Raw genomic sequence first — 23,947 nt, 5'->3', positions numbered from 1 at the left:
TCTCTTTAAATGTGATTGGTTTGTTAAGTTCTTGTATTTTTTGTAGCATCAGTGTATGCTGATTGTGCCTTTCTAGAAATCTGTCCATTTCATCTAGGTTGTCTAGTGTGTTGGTATAGAGTTTCTCAAAATATCCTCTTATGATCTTTTTTATTTCAGTGGGGTCAGTCATAACTTTGCCCTTTTCATTTCTGATTTTTTTAAAAATTGCATTTTTTTCATTTTTCTTTTCTTTTTCAGTCTAGCTAAACCAGTTTCTGGTTTTGTTTTGTTGATTTTCTCTATTTTTTCCCCCTCAATTTCTTTTATTTCTCCTCTAACCTTTATTATTTCTTTCCTTCTGCTTGCTTTGGGAATGGTTTGCTGTTCTTTTTCTAGTTTCTCTAGTTGTTCAGTTAGATCTTGATTTTAGCTCTTTCTTCTTTTTCAATATAGGCTTTTAGGGCTATAAATTTCCTCTTGGCAATGCCTGTGTTGTGTCCCGTAAATTTTGATAAGTTGTACACTCGTTTTCATTTGACTCAATATATTTACTAATTTTACTTACAATTTCTTCTTTGGCCCAATGATTATATAGGAGTGTGTGGTTCAAACCTCCAAATATTTGTGAATTTATCTCTGTCCCGTCTACTATTGACTTGCAATTTCATTCATTACGATATGATAAGGTGCTCTGTATAATTTCAAACTTTTTATACTTATTGAGACCTGCATTGTGTCCTAACATGTGGTCTATCCTGAAGAAGGACCCATAAGCACTTGAGAAGAATGTTTAATTTGCTAAGTTTGGGTGCAACATTCTGTATACATGTTAGGTCTAGAATATCGTTCAAGTTGTTTCCTCGTACATCTGTCTAGTTGTTCCATCTATGTAGTGAGCGGTGTGCTGAAGTCTCCAATCATTATTGTAGAGATGGTTATTTCTCCCTTCAGTTTTGCCAGAGTTTTCCTCATAAATTTTGGGGTACCCTGGTTAGGTGTACAGATATTTATGACTGTTATTTCTTCCTGGCAGATTGTCCCCTTTATTAATATATAATGATCTTCTCTATCTCTTAATTTTTTGCATTTAAAGTCTGCTTTGTCCAACAGTATTGCTACCCCTGCTTTTTTGGTTACTGTTTGCATGGAGTAGCTTTTCCCATCTTCCACTTTCAGCTGGTTTGTATCCCTGTGTCTAAAGTGAGTCTCCTGTAGGCAGCATATGGATGGCTCATATTTTTTTATCCACTCTGCGGTCTATATCTTTTGATTGTGGAGTTTAATCTATCCACATTCAATGATATTATTGTAAATGCATTATTTATTTCCACCACTTTATTCTTTGGTTTTCGTATGTTGTATCTTATTTTCATGTCTTTTTACTTTTGGTTATCCTTTCATTCTTTGTTCCGCACTCTCCTTTAAGTCTCCCTCTCCTGTCTTTTTCTTTCAGGCTGTAAGGCTTCTTTATATATTTCCTGCAAAGGGAGATTGTTTTTATGAACTCTTGGTGTCTATTTGTTTGTGAATATTTTAAACTTGCTTTCATATTTGAAGGGCAATTTTGATGGATAAAGAATTCTCGGCAGGCATTTTTTCTTTCAGTATCCTAATTGTATCATACCACTGTCTTTTCACCTCCATGGTTTCTGATGAGAAATCTGCACTAAGTCGTACTGGGTGTCCCTTGTATATGTTGATTTGCTTTTCCATACCTGCTCTCAGAATTTTCACTTTATCTTTGACATCTGACATTCTGTGTAGTATGCATCTTAGAGTAGGCCTACTCACATTTATTCTGACTGGTGTATGCTGTATTTCTTGGACATGTAAGTTCATTTTGTTCAGAGTTGGGGAATTTTCAGCCATGATTTCTTCAAAGTACTCTTTTTTTTTTTTTTTAAAGATTTATTTTTATTTATTTAATTCCCCTCCCCTCCCCCGGTTGCCTGTTTTCTGTGTCTTTGTGCTGCGTCTTGTTTCTTTGTCCGCTTCTGTTGTCGTCAGCGGCACGGGAAGTGTGGGCGGCGCCATTCCTGGGCAGGCTGCTCCCTCCTTCGCGCTGGGAGGCTCTCCTTATGGGTGCACTCCTTGCGCGTGGGGCTCCCCTACGCGGGGACACCCCTGTGTGGCACGGCACTCCTCGCGCACATCAGCACTGCGCATGGGCCAGCTCCACACGGGTCAAGGAGGCCCGGGGCTTGAACCATGGACCTCCCATGTGGTAGACGGACGCCCTAACCACTGGGCCAAAGTCCATTTCCCTCTTCAAAGTACTCTTTCGCCTCCTTTTCCTTTTCTTCTCCTTCTGGGATTCCCATGACAGATACGTTGCTATGTTTCATGTTGTCATTCAACTTCCTGAGCCCTTACTCAATTTTTTCCATTCTTTTCTCTCTGTTCTAGTCTTTCTTCTTCCAGTTGTTCTATCTTCTGTATCACTTATTATTTCTTCTATCATTTCAAGTCTACTGTTATATGTCTCTAATGTGTTTTTTATATAATTTTTTTAAGAAGTATTCTGTTTTTAAAAATTTATTTCTCTCCCCCACACCCTCACAGTTGTCTGCTTTCTGTGTCCATTTGCTGGGTGTTCTTCTATGTCTGCTTATATTCTTGCCAGTGGCACTGGGAATGTTTCTCTTTTGTTGCGTCATCTTGCTGCATCAGCGCTCCGTGTATATGGTGCCACTCCTGGGCAGGCTGCATTTTTTGTGCTGGGCGGCTCTCCTACATGGGGGACACCCCTGCATGGCATGGCACTCCTTATGCGCATCAGCACTGTGTGTGGGCCAGCTTACCACACGGGTCAGGAGGCCCTGGGTTTGAACCCTGGACCTCCCATGTGGTAGGTGGATGCTCTATCTGTTGAGCCAAATCTGCTTCCCTCTAATGTGTTTTTGATCTCACCTATTGTGTACTCTATTCCCATGACTCTGTTACTTTTTACGTTTTCAAATTCTTTGTGCTTGCTCAGTTTCTTCTTGATGCTCTTTATTTCTTTAGCCATATATTGTGTTTCAACTCATTAATTTGATTTTGGAAATATGTGTGCATCTTGTTAATTAGCTGTCTCAAACTCCTCTTCTTGGAGACCATGTCTTTCATTTTCTTAGTATGGCTTGTAATTTTTTGCTGTTGTCTAGGCATCTAATTTGGGTGGAGAGATTACTCAGATGCTCAATTTCCCTCTTTTGTAGGGATTTAGTGGCAGGAGGTTGTGTTACTGTTGTTCCCTGATTCTTGGTTCAACCTGTTCTGGGTCTTCAGGGTTGTCCCTATTAGGTGCTCAATTCTGGGCCCTGGACCCAGTAATGGGTTGCAGATCTGCTTCCTGGGGCCTTGGGGAGGCTATAAAGGCTGGAAAAAGCCTCTCTTATTTACTTTTTAAAAAATAACTCTTTTATTACTTGACATTTTTTTTCTTCCCCTCCCCTGCCACCACCCTGCTGTTTTTGCTGTCTCTGTCCATTCACTGTATGGTCTTCTGTACCTATTTCTCTTTTTGTCTTCTTGTCTTGTCTTGTCTTTCTCCTCTAGGATTCACTGGGACTTGATCCTAGGGACCTCTGATGTGGAGAGAGGTTCCCTGTCAATTGCATCACCTCAGTTCCTGGTCTCTGCTGGCTTCACCTTGACTCTCCCCTCTGTCTCTCTTTTGCTGACTCATCATCTTGCTGCGTGACTCACTTGCATGGGCACTGGCTCACTGCGCACGCACTCGGCTCACCACATGGGCCCTCAGCTCACCACGTGGGCACTCAGCTCACCACGTGGGCACTTGGCTCACCATGCAGTTACTTGGATCACCACGCAGGCACTGGCTCGCAGTGCAGGTATGCTTTCTCTTTTTCTTTTTCATCAGGAGGCCCCAGGGATCAAACCTGGGTACCCCCATATGGGAGGAAGAGGCCCTATCATTTGAGCCACATCCGCTTCCCTCTTATTTACTTTCAATTTCCTCACAAGCGTTCCTTGGTCTGTCAGCAGATGGTGTGCTTTGGCAGCCCTCTCAGTTCCATTTCTGATGATAAGGGTGTGCTTGCTCCAACAGGGACTGGATCAGTGTGATAGAAGATCCTGCTTGGAGGCTAAGAGCCTTGTAATTCAGACTTTCTCAGAGGCAGTTCTCTAACCTTTGCTGGCAGCCCCCTCCCTTTCAGCCCAGTAGGAAATAATTCCACTCTCCTCGGTGTCTTCAACAACCAGTCCTGGTCAGTAGAGAGATTCACAAGGTCAGATCTCTGTAGTCCCTTGGTGGCTACCAAGGTAAAAATGGCATCCCATGCCTCCCGGCCTGGAAGGGCTCATGGGACAGAGCAGACCAAATTTGTGGGTCAAAAGTTAAGTCATCCTTTGGCTATGTCCTTCTCTCTCCCCGTCTTGGGGAGGTGGATCCTTGGAGCCCCTTTGTAGCCGCTGCCCCTGACACCTGAGAATTCAAGTGTCTATAGGGTAGGGGAGGATGCCAGTAGTTGCAGCTGCTATTTTTAACTCACAGTTTTGCCATTGCAATTCTTTCATTCAAAAAAATGTTTTTTTCACATTGATACCAACTTATCTTTATTGCCCCCCCCCATTGTTTTAAGCTTGCTGTCTGCTCTTGTGTTTATTGCTTGTCTTTTTCCTTCTCGACTTTCTCTTTAGGAGGCACTGGGAACCAATACCAGGACCTCCAGTGTGGGAGAGAGGCACTCAATTGCTTGAGCCACCTCATCTCCCTGGTCTGCTGCATCTCTCACTGTCTCTCCTCTGTCTCCCTTTGTTGCGTCATCTTGCTGCACTAGCTCTCTGCAACACGGGCCGTCAGCTCTCTGTGGTGTGGGTCAGCTTGCCTTCACCAGGAGGCCCCAAGAATTGAACCTGGGGTCTCCCATTTGGAAGATGGGAGCCCAATCACTTGAACCACATCCGTTTTCCCCACAATTCTTTTATTCTTACCCTCTCTATTTTGGGGAGTGTCCAGCCTTCCCTCAGTGTCCTAAACACTAGATTTTTTTTCTAGGTGGTTGTTGTCTTTCCTTAGCTATTTTTCTGGAAGAGAAGAGTGTCCCATGTCTTTCTAGTCCATCAGTCCCGTGTCTTTATAGTCCATCACTTTCCCAAAAGTCATCACCTTTTCTTGAAATACAATTTGAAGCAGATGAAGGAAATATGGGTCATACCTCTCCCTTCACTTGCACCCCAAAACCGTGTGAAGGGCTCTGAATCTCATGTTACTAAGGAGTAACATACAAACTTTTACAGAACTGACTTTCTGTTCACTTTAATGTGTTTCCTAGCTGTTCAACATTATCACAATAAAAAAGGAGCTAATCAATTGAGGTATTATCTAAGAGGATATTCAGCTAAAGATGCAAATTGGCAATTTCAAGTTAATGAACCCCACAAATCTTGGTTAATATCAACCCTCACAAGTCAAAAGTGGATCAAATATTCAAGGCTGATCTTCTAGCTGGGTTATAAAATTCTGAGCTTGAACAGTAAGGGTTTCTGTTTTATTTAGAATTACAAGGAGAGTAGTAGAAATAAATATGATGGATGGCATATTAATGATAAGCAAGTTTTATGAAAAATGGTAGTATAATTTAAAAATTCTACTAATAAAGTACAAACTGCATTTTTTAACTCTCCTACAATCATTTCTGGTAGTCTGAATTTATTTGACATTTTACAGGTTTAAGTTTTCTGAGGTAACTCAGCAAGTCAGTTGCTGGGAATGCCAGCAACACCTCAATCTCTAAAGTTCTTTGATACTGAAGAAAAGGTTGTAGCTTGTTGCTTGAATTCAATCCTTGGCCCCTGTGTTTACATTTCCTTCACACCATGGGCCTTTGGTACCTCTCATTTATAAACAGATAGGTTTAACGGGAAATCTCATTAAAGAAAGACTGGGACAGTATCTTAAAATTCCCTAAAGAGAGTCCTAATGAGTTCCTGTTCACACACAATGTCCTGCTACCTTCATGAGTGCCCAAGTCTCTGGTGTCAGGGTATAGTTTGTCCTTGTCTGAAAGTATTTGAAGCAGCAATTTGGAAATGGAGGTTGGCCACTATCCACCCCATGTCTGTTGACTCCATTACAAAGATACAAATGTCCCCAACAGCTCTTTCCCTATGGTTGAAATAAAAGTGTCTCTCTGAATAGGAATTTCCTTGGTCAAACAAAATGAGGCTCTTCAGCTTCTCAATCAGGATAAATGCGCATTAACCTTTTTTCTCCGTGGTTGTCAAAGAGGAGCTGAACTGTATGTCAGAAGACTGAAAGAGAAAAGGCTTCCTTTCCTTGGTAGAAAACATCTGTTAATTAATATTTTGGCACCATGAAGTTGTAAATAAAGACTCCAGAAGGCCAATTCAACTGAAAGGGGTTTGTGAAGTCACTTGAATAAGGAGTCATAAATGACAAAGGAAATTAGCAGGGAAATAAAAACCTAAACAAGGAACATCTTGAACCTTTTGGTAACTCTGCTCTGTACTTGAGCTAAAAACTGAAGCTCTCTCACAGATAATCAATCACTAAGAATACAGTGTGTAGCCTGAAAAGAGAGCTGGAGCATGGGAAGAGGGAGTTTAAAAACAAAAGGAGATGAATGGTTTGCTTTTGGATGTAGAATTGCTATTATCTATTAATATCATTAATGTTGCATTGACTAATAAAATTGGATCTAGATGCTAAGTTCAGTAAACTGAGATTCAAAAAGAACAAAACTGAGATTCAAAAAGAGCAAAACTGAGATTCAAAAAGAGCAAAATTGGATCTAGATGCTAAGGTCAGTAAAGTGAGAGTCAAAAAGAGCAAAACCAGGTAAGAATACTTTTCAGTTAATAAAACTAGCAGGTTATAAAGAAACATATAATATATGGGCGAGACTCCCAAAAACTTGTATCAAAAGAGAGGAAAGATGGTTTTTAAAAGATCAGTACAAGATGGTAAGGATTCCTTGGGGCAAAACAGAGCAGTGACTTCATCTAGGGGGACAGAAGGCAGGGCAGAACTTGTAAAACACTGGGAAACTTAGGCTATACCTAGGGATACATAAAATCAGGTTCTGGGAGGGATTAACTGATTGTCAGGTTTAGAAGAGATATCCATCAAATCGCCTTGGACTAAAAGTTCAAGTATTTTTATTAACCCAGAACAGAGAGGAAGAAAAGATACTGATGACTACATATTCTTTAAGCTGGCCAAATGAAGGTCAGGATTATATATCTATACTATCTTCTTTCTTGCATTTCTATAAAAATTCCATTTGACTCTTTCTAACCTTCCCTTATGGCTAAAGTTTACTGAGTGCTTATTACATGCCAGTTATTGTGCTAATTACTTTACAAAGATCAGCTCACTTAAACTACCAAAAGCCCCTTTGATGGATATACTATTATTACCTTAATATTACATATAAGGAAACTCAGGATCAAAGAAGCTATGTAATTTGGGTCAAGGTGAGGTCAGAATATGAATTCAAAATCTTGAGTGCTTAACCACTACATTATTACTATATTCTTAAGTGGTAAGGTTTGGTAGTGAAAGCAATACTAATACCAACTCAATTCCCTGTAAAGAGCCAATGGAACTGGAGGGTAGACGTGGAGCTAAAAACTAGGAGGGGAAGCATGAGGTAGAGCTATGAATTTTGTTTTACTGTACTTCTTGTAAGTTCTCTTATCACTTGGGATCCAAGTACCATCATCAGGGAAAAGGCTTCTAGTACCTGTCAGCACTCGCATGGCTCCATGGACTGCATTTAAGTCTCCGCTCACCAACATCTCCATGAGCAGGTTGAAGAGTTGGGGCCAGGCTTCAGGCCAGTCCCAGTGGGCAATGGCTGACACTGCATAGGCCACACTGGAGCGCACCTTGCTTATCGATTCTCTCAACCCATTGGGCAACAGCTCCCGGATAACAACTTTTGCCTGTAGAGGAGATAAGCCCACTTGTCATTAGATTAAGTTATAAGCTAGTGGCAGAGTCCAGTCCAATCTATATTTGGAAAAACAATGTGTGCAGTTTCTGTTGAAAGCTCCTATACATAAATTTGACAAATACTTCATTCAGAGAGTTCATCTGTGATCTCTACCCTTATGCTGTCCATTATAGTAGCCACTAGCCAATGTGACCAGTTAAATTTAACTAAAATTAAAAACTAAGTTCCTCAGTTGCACTAGTCATATTTTAAGTACTCAGTAGCCATAATGGCTATCATATTAGACAGTACAGATATAGAACATTTCCGTAATAGTAGGAAGTTCCAATGGAGAATACTATTCTAGACCTTATACCTCAAAATTTTTTTGGTCCTCAGGGTGTTTGCATAGTACTGTGCTAAAGAGAAACAGTATTTTGTTCAACCTTCGAATAACCCTTTTGGTATTTTAATTCTAATTTTAGAGATTTAGGATACTGAGGCTTAGAAGTTAAATAAACTTTCAGTATTTCATAGCAGAACTTACATTTGAACACAGGCCAGATGATACCTGAACTCACTATTCTATAGCACGGTGCCCATAATACCAGTTACCAATATCCTTTTCTCTCCAGTCTTTTGATTGTTCCATATTGTCAAAGAACACTGATAGCCTAATCTTTTTTTCTCTCCAAGATTTATTTTTTATTTATTTCTCTCCCCTTCCCTGCCCCACCCCAGTTGTCTGTTCTCTGTGTCCATTTGCTGTGTGTTCTTCTGTGTCTGCTTGTATTCAGTGTCAGTGGCACTGGGAATCTGTCTCTTTTTGTTGCGTCATCTTGCTGTGTCAGCTCTTCGTGTGTGCAGTGCCACTCCTCAGCAGGCTGCGTTTTTTCTGCACTGGGCGGCTCTCCTTATGGGGTGCACTCCGTGCGCGTGGAGCTTCCCTATGCAGGGGACACCCCTGCGTGGCATGGCACTCCTTGCGTGCATCAGCACTGTGCGTGGGCCAGCTCATCACACGGGTCAGGAGGCCCTGGGTTTGAACGCCGGACCTCCTACGTGGTAGGTGGATGCTCTATCCGTTGAGCCAAATCTGCTTCCTGATAGCCTAATCTCTTAAAATGGCCCTTAAATCTCTGCAGGTAGAGTAATCAAGTGACTCCCCTTACCCTTTCTGTAGTTTCAGGAGGCCTAAACTTCTCTGATTGGGCACACCAGTGGGTCTCCACATATTGCTTCAAAATGACTGATGCCAACTGTGAAGAGAACAAGCCACATAGCATAGCAAGAAAAAGACTTTTTCACACATAAAAAACCATATATAAGACCTGATATATTTGAAGTAAACTTTAGTACAAAGTCCCAGTTTACTTATGGGTTGGTCTTATTCTTTCTCAATCCCATGAGAAAGTTTCATTTACCAAGTAAAGGAAATTACTTATAAATTGGGCCAATAAGCCTGGACTTACCTGACGGATTGCCAGTGCCCCTTGGGGATCTACGGTCAGTTCTGCCAAGTGAACACCAAATTCTGAAAGAGAAAATTTCCTAATGAGTCTAAGAGCACACAAGAAGGTCATGGCAATTTACTGAGCTCTAACCCTAATGCCAACAAAAAAGATTTCAGAAAGATGCTTGATCCATTGCTTCTAAAAGCACTGGTAACTACTAATATTGATTCTGCCAAATAGGAAAAACAGGCTGGCTTGGATGGCATGGCTCCGTCTCCTTTTCTTTAATCACTGCACAGCACCTTCCAGCCACCTTTCCTCCCAAGATGGGTAACAGCCTCCTCTTACACCACTGAGTGTGGTATCTAATTAAAAACCAGTACTGTCTAATCCCAAGAAAAACTTTAAGGTGAGATTTCAGGAGCTGTCCAGGTATTACCACCAGATATAAGATGATTAAGTCTCAAGAACAGGTAGATTTAACAAACTTAGTCCTAAAAATACAAGTGTTGCAAGTGAACAGTTTGCTGTAAGCAATGGAAATAGAAATTTTGAACTGCATAGTGAAAGGCTACAAGCAACTCTTACCCCCCAATTAAAATTTAGATACAATTTACACTTGCAAAGGAGTTAATTAATAACAGAATTATTTCTACAAATATTTATTTGTACAAGGAAGAAGGATGTAAGATCAAGAGTGCATCAGTATTTCCACATCTCACGTTCTAGAGCTGCACTATTCAATACGGTAGCCACTAGCCATAAGTGGCAACTGAGTATCTGAAACTGTGATCTGCTGTAATCGTAAACCCAGATTTTATCAGATTTCAAACTTAGCATGAAAAAAATGTAAAATATCTTAATACTTTTTATACTGATGGCATGTTGAAAGAAAATCAATACATAGTAAAATTACTTTCACCTGTTTCTTTTTACCTTTTTATTTTTATTTTATTTATTTTTTTAAAGATTTATTTATTTCTTTTAATCCCCCCCCCCCCCCCCCCCCCCCGGTTGTCTGTTCTCTGTGTCTATTTGCTGTGTCTTGTGTCTTTGTCCGCTTCTTTTGTCGTCAGCGGCACGGGAAGTGTGGGCGGCGCCATTCCTAGGCAGGCTGCACTTTCTTTTGCGCTGGGCGGCTCTCCTTACCGGGCGCACTCCTTGCGCGTGGGGTTCCCCTATGCGGGGGACACCCCTGCATGGCGCAGCACTCCTTGCGCGCATCAGCACTGCACATGGGCCAGCTCCACACGGGTCAAGGAGGCCCGGGTTTGAACCGCGGACCTCCCATGTGGTAGACGGACGCCCTAACCACTGGGCCAAGTCCGTTTCCCTCTTTCTACCTTTTTAATATAGCTGCTAGAAAGTTTTGAATTTCATATGACACATTTTATTTCCCACTGACAACATCGTCTAGAAAATGAACAGAAGCTTTTCAGACCTGCATAGCTTTGGTAGCTATGCAAGGTTACAGGAGGTTCATCACTCCCATTTGGAGGCTGCTATATATTAGTGTGAATAGGATCTTGGGCTCTGTAATTGGGCAAATTTAGGTTTAATTCTGAAGCTATTACATCTGACCTTAGGGAAGTTCCTTATCCTTTGTAAACCTGTTTCTTCATCTGCAAAACAAGGATAATTAATGGTATCTGTGATGATTGCATGCTATACATGTAAAGAGTTGAATACAATACTTAGCATATAGTAAAAATTTCAAGAAAAAAATTCAATTATTGTGCTATTATTATTTTTATTGCCCAGCATGCATACATTGTTTGGCAATCCATGGAAAGTTCTAACTCTCATAACTGGATTCAAATGGAATGGTCATCCAGAGTACATTTATGCCATAGAAAAGTCTAATATCAAGTAAAGTGTTGCTGCATGCGATATTTCATGTTCTAAGCTTGTCAAAGTAATCAGGTTAGATGCTACTAAAATGGTTTATGCTCCTATTTTGTTAAACATTTTATTTTGAAATAATTTTTAGACTTAACAGAAAAGCTGAAAAAGAGAGTTTTTAGATTATTTTCACCTATGGTTCCCTGACGTTAACAACTTATATAACAGTGATTCACTCAGGAAAACCAGGAAATTTAAACACTGGTACAATATATCAACTTACTGATTAGAATTTCACCAGTTTCCCCCCTCCCCTTACTGTCTTTTTTGTGTTTCTGGGTGCAATCCAGGATCCCACACTGCACTTAATTGCTATTTCTCTTTAAGTTTCCTGCAATATGTGACAATTCTCATTTTTTCCTTGTCTTTGATTATCATGACACTTTTGATGAGTACTCAGCAATTCATCTGTAGAATGTGGCTCAGTTTGGGTATGACTGAAATTTTCTCATAATTAAATTGAGGTTATGCATTTTTGGCAAGAATACCAGAGAAGTAATGCTGTATCCTTCTCACTTTGTTGTATTAGGGAGTACAAATTTCATTACTGATCCCTTGGTAAGGAAGGCTCTGCTGGGTTTCTCCACTGTAAAGGTTCTTACATTTCCCTTTGTAATTTATAAAAATCTTGGCAGAGATAGTTTGAGACTATGCTATATCTCACTTCTCTTTAAATTTTCACCCAATAGCATTCATCTGTGGATCCTGTTTACAACAATTATTACTGTGTTGCTTGCCTAATGGTGGTTTGTATTTCCTTCATTCCCTTTCATTTATTAACTGTAATTTTGTAAGAAAGATCTGTCCCTTCTTCATTTATTGATCTATTCAATTATTTATTTATACCACTATGGACTCATGAATATTTATTTTATTCTATAGATTTTAATCCAATTCTATCATTATTTATTTGGCTGCAAATCATTCCAACTTTGGCCATTGGAGCTCCCTTCAGGTGGTTCCTGGATACTTCTGACATGCCCCTATCCTTTTTCGAGCACGTCCTTTTCTGGTATCACAAGATGTTCTAGATGCTCATCTTGTATTTTACTTGATCAAGCCCTGGAATCAACCTTTACACCAAGGAGCTGTGCTCTTTTCTTATTAGAGAAGAATATATTTTGAAACCAAGATCTGGGTGCTAGGTGTGCTCCCTGCTACTGGGCCCTCTCAGTGAACAGAGCTAGGAAAGAAATGGATGCATAAGCCCTCTTGGTGAGCAAAGCAAGGAAAGAAATGGATGCATACTAACCTCTACCTATGTACGTACCTACCTACCTATCATTCTGATGCCTCAGATGCCAATCTAACACCTCAAGGTTCATTCTGCTCTTCCCCCTTTCCTTATTCGTAACTTCTTTCTCTAACAACAATAAACCTGGCTCTCATTAGGTACTTATTAATATCTGCTAAATTTTATATACATAGTGATTACAGAGCTATTAACCCATACCCTGTGAAAGATATATTAACAAAAGTAGAGTTTTTGTATATAGTTAACCTTACAGTATGCAGTCAAAATACTGTTTTCCAAAATTACTGAGGTTAGTTCTTTTCATCCCTAACACCTCAATATGGTTATGAAATTTATTTTTAATTCAGTTATATTGTTACTATTTGAATTTCACTTTGAGTTCCCACTACATTCTTTGATTTTACATACTTATTTTGGAGGGTATGTGAAACATAATTAAGATTCTCAGAATCAAAGCATACTCCAAGAATTGTCCTGTCATGTCTCTTTCCTCATCCCTGTTAACTTGTTTCCATTACCCCATTCTTTCCACTTTGTCCCACCACTCCATATAGGTTCCTAATCTCTTCAGTTGCTGGTTTATTGTACCTGTATTACTTTTACACAAACGAGCAGATACATGTATATTTTCTTATATTCCCTTCTTTTTTAACATAAGGGTAGTATATTGTAGTTACTCTTTTGCACTTTGCTTTTTCCAGTTTAACATTGTATCTTGGAAATCACTTCAAACAGTTCAAAGAAACTCATTTTTTTTTTTTTTTTTACAGCTGTATAACATACCATTATGTGGAGGTACCATAATTTATTCAACCACTCTTCTATGTATAGACAGTTAGGTTGCTTCCAGTATTTTGCTCTTATAAACAATGTTGCAACGAATAACCTTAAGATAAGGTGTTTTCATATTGTTCAAGGTGCATCTTCAGGGTTGATTCCCTGAAGTGGGACTGTTGAGTCAAAAGGTAAGTCATGTGAAGTCTTGCTGGGTGTGGCCAAATTTTTCCTTAAGGATTATACCAATCTGCATTCCCACTATAATTAGTATGTTTCCCCATAGCCTTGCTAATAGAACATTTCCACTCTTAAATTCTTGCCAGTCTGATAGGTGAGAAATAATATCTCAATGTTGTCTTAATTTGTATCTTTCTAATCACAAGTGAGTTTAAATATTTTTGTATGTGCAAGGGCCGTTTCTATGTCTTTTTTGGGGGTGGGAGTGAAACGTCTGTCCATGTCTCCCCCATCCCATTTTTCTATTGGGTTTTGATCCTTGGTCCCTCAATTTTAAAGAGTTCTTTATATATTAAAGATTTTATTCTTTTGTCTGTGGTATATATTGTGAAAAGTTTCTCCCAGTTTGTCAGATGTCTTCTGACTTCTTATACAGTGATTTTTGTCACGCAATTAAACACTTTAATGTAGTCAAATTTAGCCATTTTTCTTTTTCTTTTCTCTGGATTTGAGCCATAGGTAGAAAGCCTTTCCCTATACCAAGATTAAAGAGAAATCACTTAAATTTTCTTTTAGTACTTGTATGGTTTCATATTTTACATTTAGACTACTAATCCTGTGGAGCTTATTATTGTATATGGTGTGAGAAAAGGATCTAATTTTACTTTTTTTCAAATGGTTACCTAATTATCTCAGCTCTACTTAAAAAAAAAAAAGATTTTATTTATTTATTTCTCCCTACCCCCTTGTTGTTTTTCACTTGCTGTGTCTGTTCTTGTGTTCTTTGTTTCTTTAGGAGGCACCGGGAGCTGAACCCAGGACCTTTGATGTGGGAGGGAGATGCCTATTCGCTTGAGTCACCTCCACTCCTTGCTTTGCAGTATCTCTCATTATCTTTTTTTCCTTCCTGCATCTCTTGTTGTGTCAGCTCACCATCTTTTTTAGGAGGTACCAGGGACCTCTGTACCCTGCTTTGGTTGTGTCTCTCATTATGTTTTTTCTTCTCATGACTCTTGTTGTGTCAGCGCTTGCTATGCCTGTCTGTCACACCAGCTAGCTGTCTTCTTTAGGAGGCACAAGGATCCGAATCAGCGACCTCCCATGTGATAGGTAGAAGCCCAGTCACCTGAACCATATCCGTTTCCCCCAGCACTACTTTTGAAAGTTTTTTTGCACATTTCCTGTTAATTATATTACTAAGTATTTAATTTTTTGTTTGCTATTGTAAATAGTTTCTTTTAAACCATTGTCCTCTAACTTTTTATTATTTGTGTACATGAAGGCTATTGATTTTTATATTTTAATTTTATGTCCTGTTACTTTACTGAATTCTTAAATTCTTAACCCATTCTAATTGTACCCCTATTTTAAGCTGCAGTTTTTGATATATTCCTATGGTACCTATCATCTCACTCAGGAAAGTAGGGGAATTTTTACAAGACCACTCCAAAAAAGTCACATTCTTTTAAAAACATTTACTAAATGATTAATAATCACAAGTAAACACATGAAATCTGCAGAATTATCCCTAAAGATCCTGAAATCCATTCTAATTCTTGGATTAGTTTGGTTACTTTAGACATTATATTTCCTTCTTTTTAAACAAATCACTTTTATTGATACATATTAATAAAGCATACAATCCATCCAAAGTGTACAATAAATGGTATTTTATATACTCATAGTTGTGCATTCATCACTTCAATCATTAAGCCATTTTCATTATTCCAATAATAATAATAATAAACAAAAAGCAGACAATCTACCCCTTAATATCACCTCTTAATCTCTCTATGCCTTTCCTGCTGTACATAGCTACTCTTCTGTTCAGACAAAATGTTTCCAACATTGGTAAGTCTATAAAACCCAACTATGAGAATGGAAGAAACAACTGTTACCTACAACCCAAAGATAATAGAGTCAACTTTCAGAGCTAAAACAGAGATGGGTCAGATATCGTTGGGGAAGAACTCTTGGATCCCAACATTCAAAATAAATGGAAAAAAGACCTCTAAGATGCATCTGCAAAATCCATTTATAGACGGAAAGAAGAAAAAGTACACCTGCAAGGGCACCTATAATTCCCCTTTACTTTGGATACTTAGTGTGATAACGAGTGCTAACTTCATGGTCCCAAGCATGCTTGGAATGTCACTGTATAATCAGGCTTCACTTCCCTAGACACAAGCAACCAGTTCTGATATACCTCATGTGACTTCCTTCACAGTGATCTACAAGTACATTCATAAATTACCTGGGCCATATAACATTTTCTTTTAAGGCACTGTTCAAAAAATTTCTATATGGGCCACTATGATATGGGTTTTAATGTTACTGGGAAGGGCACAATTTTTGCCACTACAGGAAAAGAAAAATGAGTTCAAGACAAACAATCTTCAGTCACACTGTGAAAAAGATACTTGAAGAATAAAATGAGACTTTTTAAGAGGGACTGAAACTTGAATTGAAATTATTATAAAGTTTCAATTTAAGGGAAGCGGACTTGGCCCAATGGATAGGGTGTCCACCTATCACATGGGAGGTCCACGGTTCAAACCCCGGGCCTCCTTGACCTGTGTGGAGCTGGCCCATGCACAGTACTGATGCACGCAAGGAGTGCCCTGCCACGCAGGGGTGTCCCCCCTGTAGGGGAGCCCAACGCGCAAGGAGTGCGCCACGTAAGGAGAGCTGCCCAGCGGGAAAGAAAGCGTAGCCTGCCCAAGAATGGCGCTGCACACACAGAGAGTTGACACAACAAGATGACGCAACAAAAAGAAACACAGATTCCCAGTGCCTCTGATAAGGATAGAAGCGATCACAGAAGAACACACAGTGAATGGACACAGAGAGCAGACAACTGGCGGGGGAGGGGGGAAGGGGAGAGAAATAAAAAATAAATCTTAAAAAAGAAAAGTTTCAATTTATATTGAACAATTCTCCTTCCAATGAAAGTACTGACACTTTTATAGTTGTAGGGTAATCCTGAGGCTCAAAGAAGGGAAGAGCAACCACATATTTTCCATCAGTCCACACTGATAACAATCAGAAGAATCATTAGAGTATGAAGACCAGGCAAACTTGACACATGGGTCCTATTATAGTTTGGGGGGGAGAGGTTAGTTCTCATCAACCTGAAAAATTCAAGTTTACTCTTTTCAGAGAAAAGCTTAGCATGAATACGTTTTCCCCATAATTATACTAGAAGAAGGTAGGTCTCTGGTGATGATCACAATAGCTGGGAGCACTTCACTCTAATACCACCATAAATTAATCTAGTCCAGTAATATACCACAGATTATATTCTCATTTCTATGAACCACCTTGCTTCACAAACCACTGAGATTTTAAGGGATGGCAAGAATGAGATCAACAGAAGAGTAAGGGATGTGGCTCAAGCAACTGAGCTCCCACCTACCACATGGGAGGTCCTGGGTTCAGTTCCCGGTGCCTCCAAGAGAAGACGAGCTGGTGTGATGAGCACAGAGAACTGACGCAACAAGATGATACAAGGAGACACAGAGGAAAGACAATAAGAGACACAACAAAGCAGGTAGCTGAGGTGGCTCAAGTGATCAAGTACCTCTCTCCCACATGGAAGGTCCCAGGTTTGGTTCCCCTTTCCTCCTTAACTCATTCTTCAGACTTTTACTCCTAAAGAGAAGACAAGCAGACACAGAGAGCACACAGCGAATGGACACAGAGAGCACACAGCGAATGGACACAGAGAGCAAACAGTGAGCGCAAAACAATGAGGGGGGGAATAAATAAATAAAAATAAATCTTAAAAAAACAAAACCCAGAAATCTAAGCCAACTGGTGGATCTATACCTGCAACAAACATTATAAGATGGATTTTCCCTGAAGTTTATTTTCTCCACATAGGCAAGAAGTTTAAAAGTTCAAGTAGCCTCAATCCCTGCTCAAAAGCCTTAATGGCAAAGAAAATCTTTGAAGAACATCATCATCATTAACTAAAAGCACAGATGAATAGAACCAATTTTCTTCTCTACAGTACCCTAGAGCTTCAAAAACAGTGATGTGATGATTAACTCTGATTAGAAACCAAAAGAATTCAAAGAGAAAGACTCGTTTAAATTGGATTATAGGGAAATACAAGAATGGATATATCAGCTATTATTTTATTTAACCCAATTTATTCTGTTTAGATCACATATCCAATGAGAAATGTCACCATAGAAGAATTTCATATCCATCAAACTTTGGTTCACTTAAAGCTGCATGAAGAATTATTTCTTAGAAGTGACAGGGGTGGTGTGGTGTTGACAGCGAATCCTGTGCTATAAAACTAATGCACAGAAGAAAAATCCAGAAAAACATTCTAAAGTGCTTTAACTTCTTTTAAATCTGATAAATACAGTTGTTTCTATCCATCTGACACCTGTGAAATAGTAAAATTACAAAAACACTATTTAGAGATACTCACTTAACAGAGACTATATTTTTGAAGGAATACAACTAAGTATACCTGTATAAAAGCAATTTTGGTTATGTTTGTGTGTTCGAGGACTTCCAACTTTACTGATCGGTGTCTTTACCATAATTTCTCTAGCAAACATTAGAAAGAACAGTTAAATAAGTTAATTTGGGATGATCAAAGCAGGGAAAGACAAGAGACACAGACAAAGGTGTTTCAGAAAAGACCAATTCAGATTAAACCGAGATTCCAATCTATGAAGTTAAGCCAAAGGAAATATTTACAAATGAATTGTATGAAGTTAGCTTTCTAAAGACATTTTTATCAGGAAATTTAATTTCTCTAGTGTCTTTCCCAAGGTGAAATAAGAATAAACCCATTCAGTTAATTTGGGTTTTCACCCTGACTTTAGGCTCTTGATTAAATCTTTTAGTCCAATCCAAAATGGTAGCTCTGACTTCCTTTCTAAGAAACACTTTGCCCTCTTTCCTCCTTAACTCATTCTTCAGACTTTTACTAGTCTTTTGCTTCTCTTTCTCTCCTTTTACCATATTTGGCAAAAATATTATCTGTCTAAAACTTGGCTTAGAAGGGAAAACCCAAAGGAGAGCATGAAGGATAAAGCACAAGTTAAGAAACATAAATTACTGGTCGTAAGGGTCTACTAGAGACAGAATGAGACTTAGCAGTGCTTTTACACTGGTTTAGGAGGCTACTAGTAGGAAGAATGTGAATAGGATTGTTTGTGGGAAGGAAGGACCTCTAAGTAGTTCTGAGAGACCACCTTTTTCTTCTGGGTTTGGTAACCACCACAAAACCACAGCGGAAAAGAAAAAGAAAACTCCACCACTGGCCTTTTTCCGAGCGTGGCCGCCTTCAGCTCGGCACAGTGCCTGCGCCACATGCCCAGGAGTGCGTCTGGATCCTTGAGGGGTTCCCTTCGCAGGTAGACAGTGCTTACGCTACACTGTAAGAGAGCCAGAAAAGTGCCCATGAGAACCAAAAAGCAAACTTCCAGCCAGCATGATCATCTCTCTAGGTATCTAAGATGGAGAAATCAACACAGGTACCACGGCAGCATCTGAATGCCAGGAAAAGTGAGGGAGAGATAATTTCCCCCTCCCCACTTTGGTATAATGGTGGTGGAAAGAAAGGAAAAAATGTATACCCTGTGACTTATCTGCTGTGAAAAAAGAAAAAATTATGTCAAGGCCAAATGATGGAGGGAAATACATTTGTAATAAATAAAAGGAAATAACTTAGAGAAGAAAATGACCTAGGGTCTAAATCTATCTACATAAGAAAGTCTGTGATATGCTGGCTTGAAGAATAAAGCTGGTGAATGAAAGCAATTCACTCTACCCCTTGGTGATGCTACTCTTAGAGAAAAGAAGAGATAAAAGAAGAAAAAAGAGAAAAGCTTCATTCTAAAATATAAAAAATATATATAAAAAAAGGAAATATACACCAAAAATAAAGCACTGACATTCTCAAGTCATAGTCTTACCATAAGTCAGATGAAAAAGAGCTGATGAAGTAGAGTGGAGAATATTAGATTCTGACATGTGAGACCTCTGGCGGTTTACGACCTCTCCAGTCTTTTTATAAAAATGTTGATATAAACCTACCTACTACATAAAATGGAATTAGAAGAAAGCTCTAACAGATCAAAAAGCTAATCTTTACTCTACTGAGGTACATACAACTAAATCTTTGCAATCTCTACTCAAACTCAAAATCTCAATCCTAAGAAAACTGCAAGGATAACAATTATCTGCTAGAATATTGCATAGCATAGGAACTTCCAAATTTTCAAGCAACATGCTTCTTAGTTCAGGACAGAAGTGCTGTCTTTAGAAGGTTCCTGGCATTTCCTCCTCTAAGTAACCCTGTTAAACCTATTCAGAGAAGTTTGCTGGGTTTTCCCCAGATTCCAAGTGAATAGAGAAAATGGCATGCACGGGTGTCAAGAAAATCTTTTCAGGATACCAGATTTATGAAGCTATCTCTCTTGATTCTTTTCAGACCGATATATTATGATACGAATTAGGTGGATCTCTCAAATATACACATTTCCTTGGCTTAATAGTCTCTCATTCTGGAAAACATAACTAATTATAGAAAAGTTATTTCTCTGAAAATATCAGCTAGCAGACTAAATGACCAGGATGAAATGTGGGCTCCAGCAACCTCCATTCTCTAAGAAAACTGCTTCTTAAAATTCCTTCTAGGGAACAATCTGTTCAGAGAATGTCAAACTTTCTTGTCTATCCACTTAACACGGAGTTGACAACTGTAGGGGTCATTGCCTGGCAGCCAAGGAAAGTGGCACACTAACCAGTGGAACAGACTGGTTAAATTTAAAGACCAGGTAGGATCATTCTCCTATTTAAGGCAATAATAAATGGCTCACAAAGACAGGGTGGTTATTTGACAGAACAGAGGGACTAACAACAACCAGATTTGGTTGTTACCTGACCTTAGCACCAAAAAAGGATTACAAGTTTACCAGTACACAGATAATAATAGAAACCAACTCCCAGATTTCTTTTTTTTTTTTAATTTCTCCCCCCCTTTCCCTCCCCCCATTTGCTGTGTGTTCTTCTGTGACTGCTTCTATCCTTGTCAGAGGCACGGGAATCTGTGTTTCTTTTTGTTGTGTCATCTTGCTGTGTCAGCTCTCCATGTGTGCAGTGCCATTCTTGGGCAGGCTGCACTTTCTTTCGCACTGGGCGGCTCTCCTTACGGGGCGCACTCCTTGCGCGCATGGGGTTCCCCTACACGGGGGACACCCCTGCGTGGCACGGCACTCCTTGCGCACATCAGCACTGCGCATGGGCTAGCTCCACACGGGTCAAGGAGGCCCGGGGTTTGAACCGTGGACCTCCCATGTGGTAGGCGGATGCCCTATCCATTGGGCCAAGTTCACTTCCCATGCCAGATTTCTTATTAACTTTGTTTTAAGGAAGAGTTTTTCTAGGACCAGAAAGCAAGGTTCCCTTTAATAGGATAAAACTAAAAGTGCTCTGTGAAGCGACTCCAAAAGAGCAGTAAATGATTTGCTCATATCCAAGAGTAGCTCCTTACCTTGGCTTTGAGGCCTTTCTAACAGGAGAAGCAATGCCCTGTCAGTTACATCAGACCAGATAAGTGGCTAAACCGTTGCTGGGAAGCCAGGTACTATATTTACATGTAAAGGAGGACAATGGCTGGTGGAGAAGAAAATATTAAACCATGTTGAGGAAGAAGCTAAGAGATCCAGACAGAATAAAAGATGGGAGGTATTCTGGACTCAACAGCAACAGATAATTTGTTAAAAGTCTCAAGAGGAGGAAAGGAGAGAACAGGATAATTTATCTGAGGAATGGGTCATCCTCTTCCTAATAATAGGTACAGGAGTGGATGAATTTCTATAGTTCATTAAAACAAAAACAAAAACATAAGGAGCAGAGCAAGGCTGTTTTAAGGGCATGAAGAGAACAGCCTCCAAAAACTCTGAAGCACTGCACTCAACTCCAGAGACTTGAACTAACCCTGTACACATCCTAAATTTGTGACCAATATGCCTACTGCTAGACCACCGATATCAGATCACTGATCAAAGGTTTCCATACTCTTAATGCATATCCAGCAGTACATTAACCAGTAAATTATAGGGGGAAAGGCAATCTATTCCCATGAGTGGCTTAGGTCAAATGCAAAATTATGCACTTCTAAAGTTTAATTCCTGGTCTCAAGACCCAAAAAGATGAAGAAAGTGAGATTAGAACTTCGAATAGATCTCAAGAAGTTATCAGTGATTTTGTTCAGATGAGACCATGGCATCTGGCTAGAGTCAAAGGGATCATAGCTAAAGTGGAGCTGTCGTTGGACAGTATAAACAAGAAGGAGCCACCTATGGTAGGAAGGTGCCAGACATACATTCGGGGCACTAGGAATATTGGGCATCATTCAGGGAAGGTTCAGTTAGGATTAATATGCATTGGGCCCCCAATTTTATTCAAATAGTAACTTGAATGGGATGAGGATCCTTTACTTTGTTACTCTTCCTTTCATACTGAGGGAGGCAGACACATTAACGTGATAAAAGGAATTTTACTTAGGAGGCTATAAAAACTCCTTCAGATGAATCTATGCTTGGCTCTCAAACAGCTTTCTCCTCCCCAGTTTGGCATTTTGTAGAACAATGACTTACAAGTGGGGCTCCAAAATGTTTCTTAACCTGTTAAGATTCTAAACGTCAACATATTTCCAATAGAGGGAAATTCGTTTTCAACAGTTCTCTCATTTTGTGAGGGAATATAAAATTAAATTTAAGGGAGAGTTGTTTTAAATTCTTTTCAATAAAAATAAAAAATCTGGTAGAAGAGCCAACTCAAGGTTTCGAATGTGACAGGTCAGACGATGGTTAAGAGGTGATGGAAATATTCTGTTGAGCTGGGGATTTCGAATTCCAACGAAGCTTGGCAGACAAAATATATCTCTTCCATAAACACCAAGAAATTTTCTATTCTAAGTTTTAGGATCTCACTGTTCTTTGTAAAGTGGCTACACTGGGCATGGTGAAAGGCCCAACCAGCATGAAATTAATAGAAAAATCTCAAACCAATAGTTCAGTTTCTTCTCCATCACTTTAAAGATAAACTAGAAGGATGGGGAGAGAAGCAAAGACAAAGGATGATCGGTTCCTTCAAAAAGACATGCACACAGAGGCATTTAATAAGTGCAGATTATTTTCGTAATAAAATGGGAGCATGGTGAAGAAGGTGAAGCGCTGTAGATGCACCGAATTCAATTTCTGGGAAAACATCAAGAGGGCAATCAACTAGCTAGATTTATAACTCAGAAGCAGAAACTTATTTGATGACATCTACCAAGCTTTAATAGCCACCTTCTCAAGGCCCTGCACGCTTACCATTCCACTAGCAGCTTCTCCTACTCGTATCCCAGGACAATCGAGCTGGTAAAGAGAACAGCAAAAAATCCTGAAACTCAAAATTATTTCCCAGACGGCACGACTTCTTCCAACAGCACCAAGTCTAGCCCCATCTCTGTCCTCTGCAGATCCCAGGCTCCATCTATCTCTTCAAGTCTTCACATTACTCCTCCGTCCTGAGACTCCACCTCCACCGACCCTCTCCTTTCGGTGTGCCTCCCCTCTCTGGGACTCTCGCAGCCATCAGAAATAGCAACCCTTCGCTCCCTACCCCACTCTCGCCCTCTGGGCCTCAGCGCCGAGATCTCCACTGGCTCCGGTTTCCCATATCCCCAGCCGGTCCGGGGCTGCGGTCAGCGGATCGTGCAGCGGGCCCAGGTTCGAGCCGTCCTCGTTCCGGTCCCGCTTCACTCACCCTCCGTCACCTCCAGCACCTTAATCTGTTCCTCGGCAGCCGCCCGCACCTCCTGCACTGGGGACAGGATCCCGGTGAGCGTATCCACCAACGCCTCCTTCAATCCTTGTGCCACTGGACCCGGCAGCCCAGAGGCCGCACCAGCCGCCGCCGCTGCCGCCATCTTTCCTTCCTTCAGCCCGCTAGCCCCGCGGCCCGGACCCGCCACAGAATGACGGCTCCCGCGCGCGGCCAATCTGCAAAGCCGCGCCTGCGCACCGAAATCGGGCGGGAGCGGGAGAGGGGCGGGGAATGGGCCTAAGCCTCCCGAGACAGCTCCTCCTGCCGTCGGAAGAAAACCGCACCTTCCTCAGAGAGCATCGCTGTTCAGATTTCTGTGGGAACTTCTAGAACCCCAGAGAGGTTAGAGGCTTTCCTGAATTACCACTGTCACTTGTAATAAAGACCATAATACCTAATATAGGCTCGTGGATCTTTCAGGCATAAGATGTTAGGAAAGGAGGTGTGATGGGTAGGGATGTAGAGGGCTTTAATTAAGGAGAGGGGTCTGAGTCAGAAATAGGTCCTATATTAAACCCAACCTCCTTTCCCCCCAAAACACCGAACGAACAAACAAAAAGAGCAAAAAACAAAAAAACAACGCTGGCTCAAAGTGAGTCTCATCATCTCTTAGCCTCAGGAGTCCAAAGGTAGCGGGGAAAGAAACA

At 40.3% G+C, this 23,947-nt stretch overlaps 1 protein-coding gene across 10 annotated transcripts in view; it reads right to left on the bottom strand.

Annotated features, from left to right (window-relative positions):
* Positions 1-23,499, bottom strand: part of IPO9 (importin 9) — a 57,473-nt gene extending 33,974 nt beyond the window's left edge. For 2 of the 10 annotated variants that reach the window (XM_071207646.1, XM_071207650.1), the window contains exons 1-6: positions 23,241-23,456; positions 22,805-22,849; positions 18,744-18,856; positions 9,362-9,423; positions 9,062-9,148; positions 7,698-7,899 (exon numbers count right to left, since the gene is read on the bottom strand). In XM_071207646.1, coding sequence (XP_071063747.1) covers positions 7,698-7,758 — 61 coding nt within the window. In that variant the 5' untranslated portion in view covers positions 7,759-7,899; positions 9,062-9,148; positions 9,362-9,423; ... (1 more) ...; positions 22,805-22,849; positions 23,241-23,456. Of the gene's footprint in view, positions 1-7,697; positions 7,900-9,061; positions 9,149-9,361; positions 9,424-18,743; positions 18,857-22,804; positions 22,850-23,240 lie in introns of all 10 variants that reach the window. The other 8 variants (XR_011645527.1, XM_071207647.1, XM_058274953.2 and 5 more) reach the window with 8 other exon arrangements.
* Between the last annotated feature and the right edge of the window lie 448 nt (positions 23,500-23,947).

This window comes from Dasypus novemcinctus, chromosome 13, assembly GCF_030445035.2.
Source record: "Dasypus novemcinctus isolate mDasNov1 chromosome 13, mDasNov1.1.hap2, whole genome shotgun sequence".
Classification (NCBI taxonomy): domain Eukaryota; kingdom Metazoa; phylum Chordata; class Mammalia; order Cingulata; family Dasypodidae; genus Dasypus; species Dasypus novemcinctus.
This window is presented reverse-complemented; position numbering and strand designations above follow the sequence as displayed.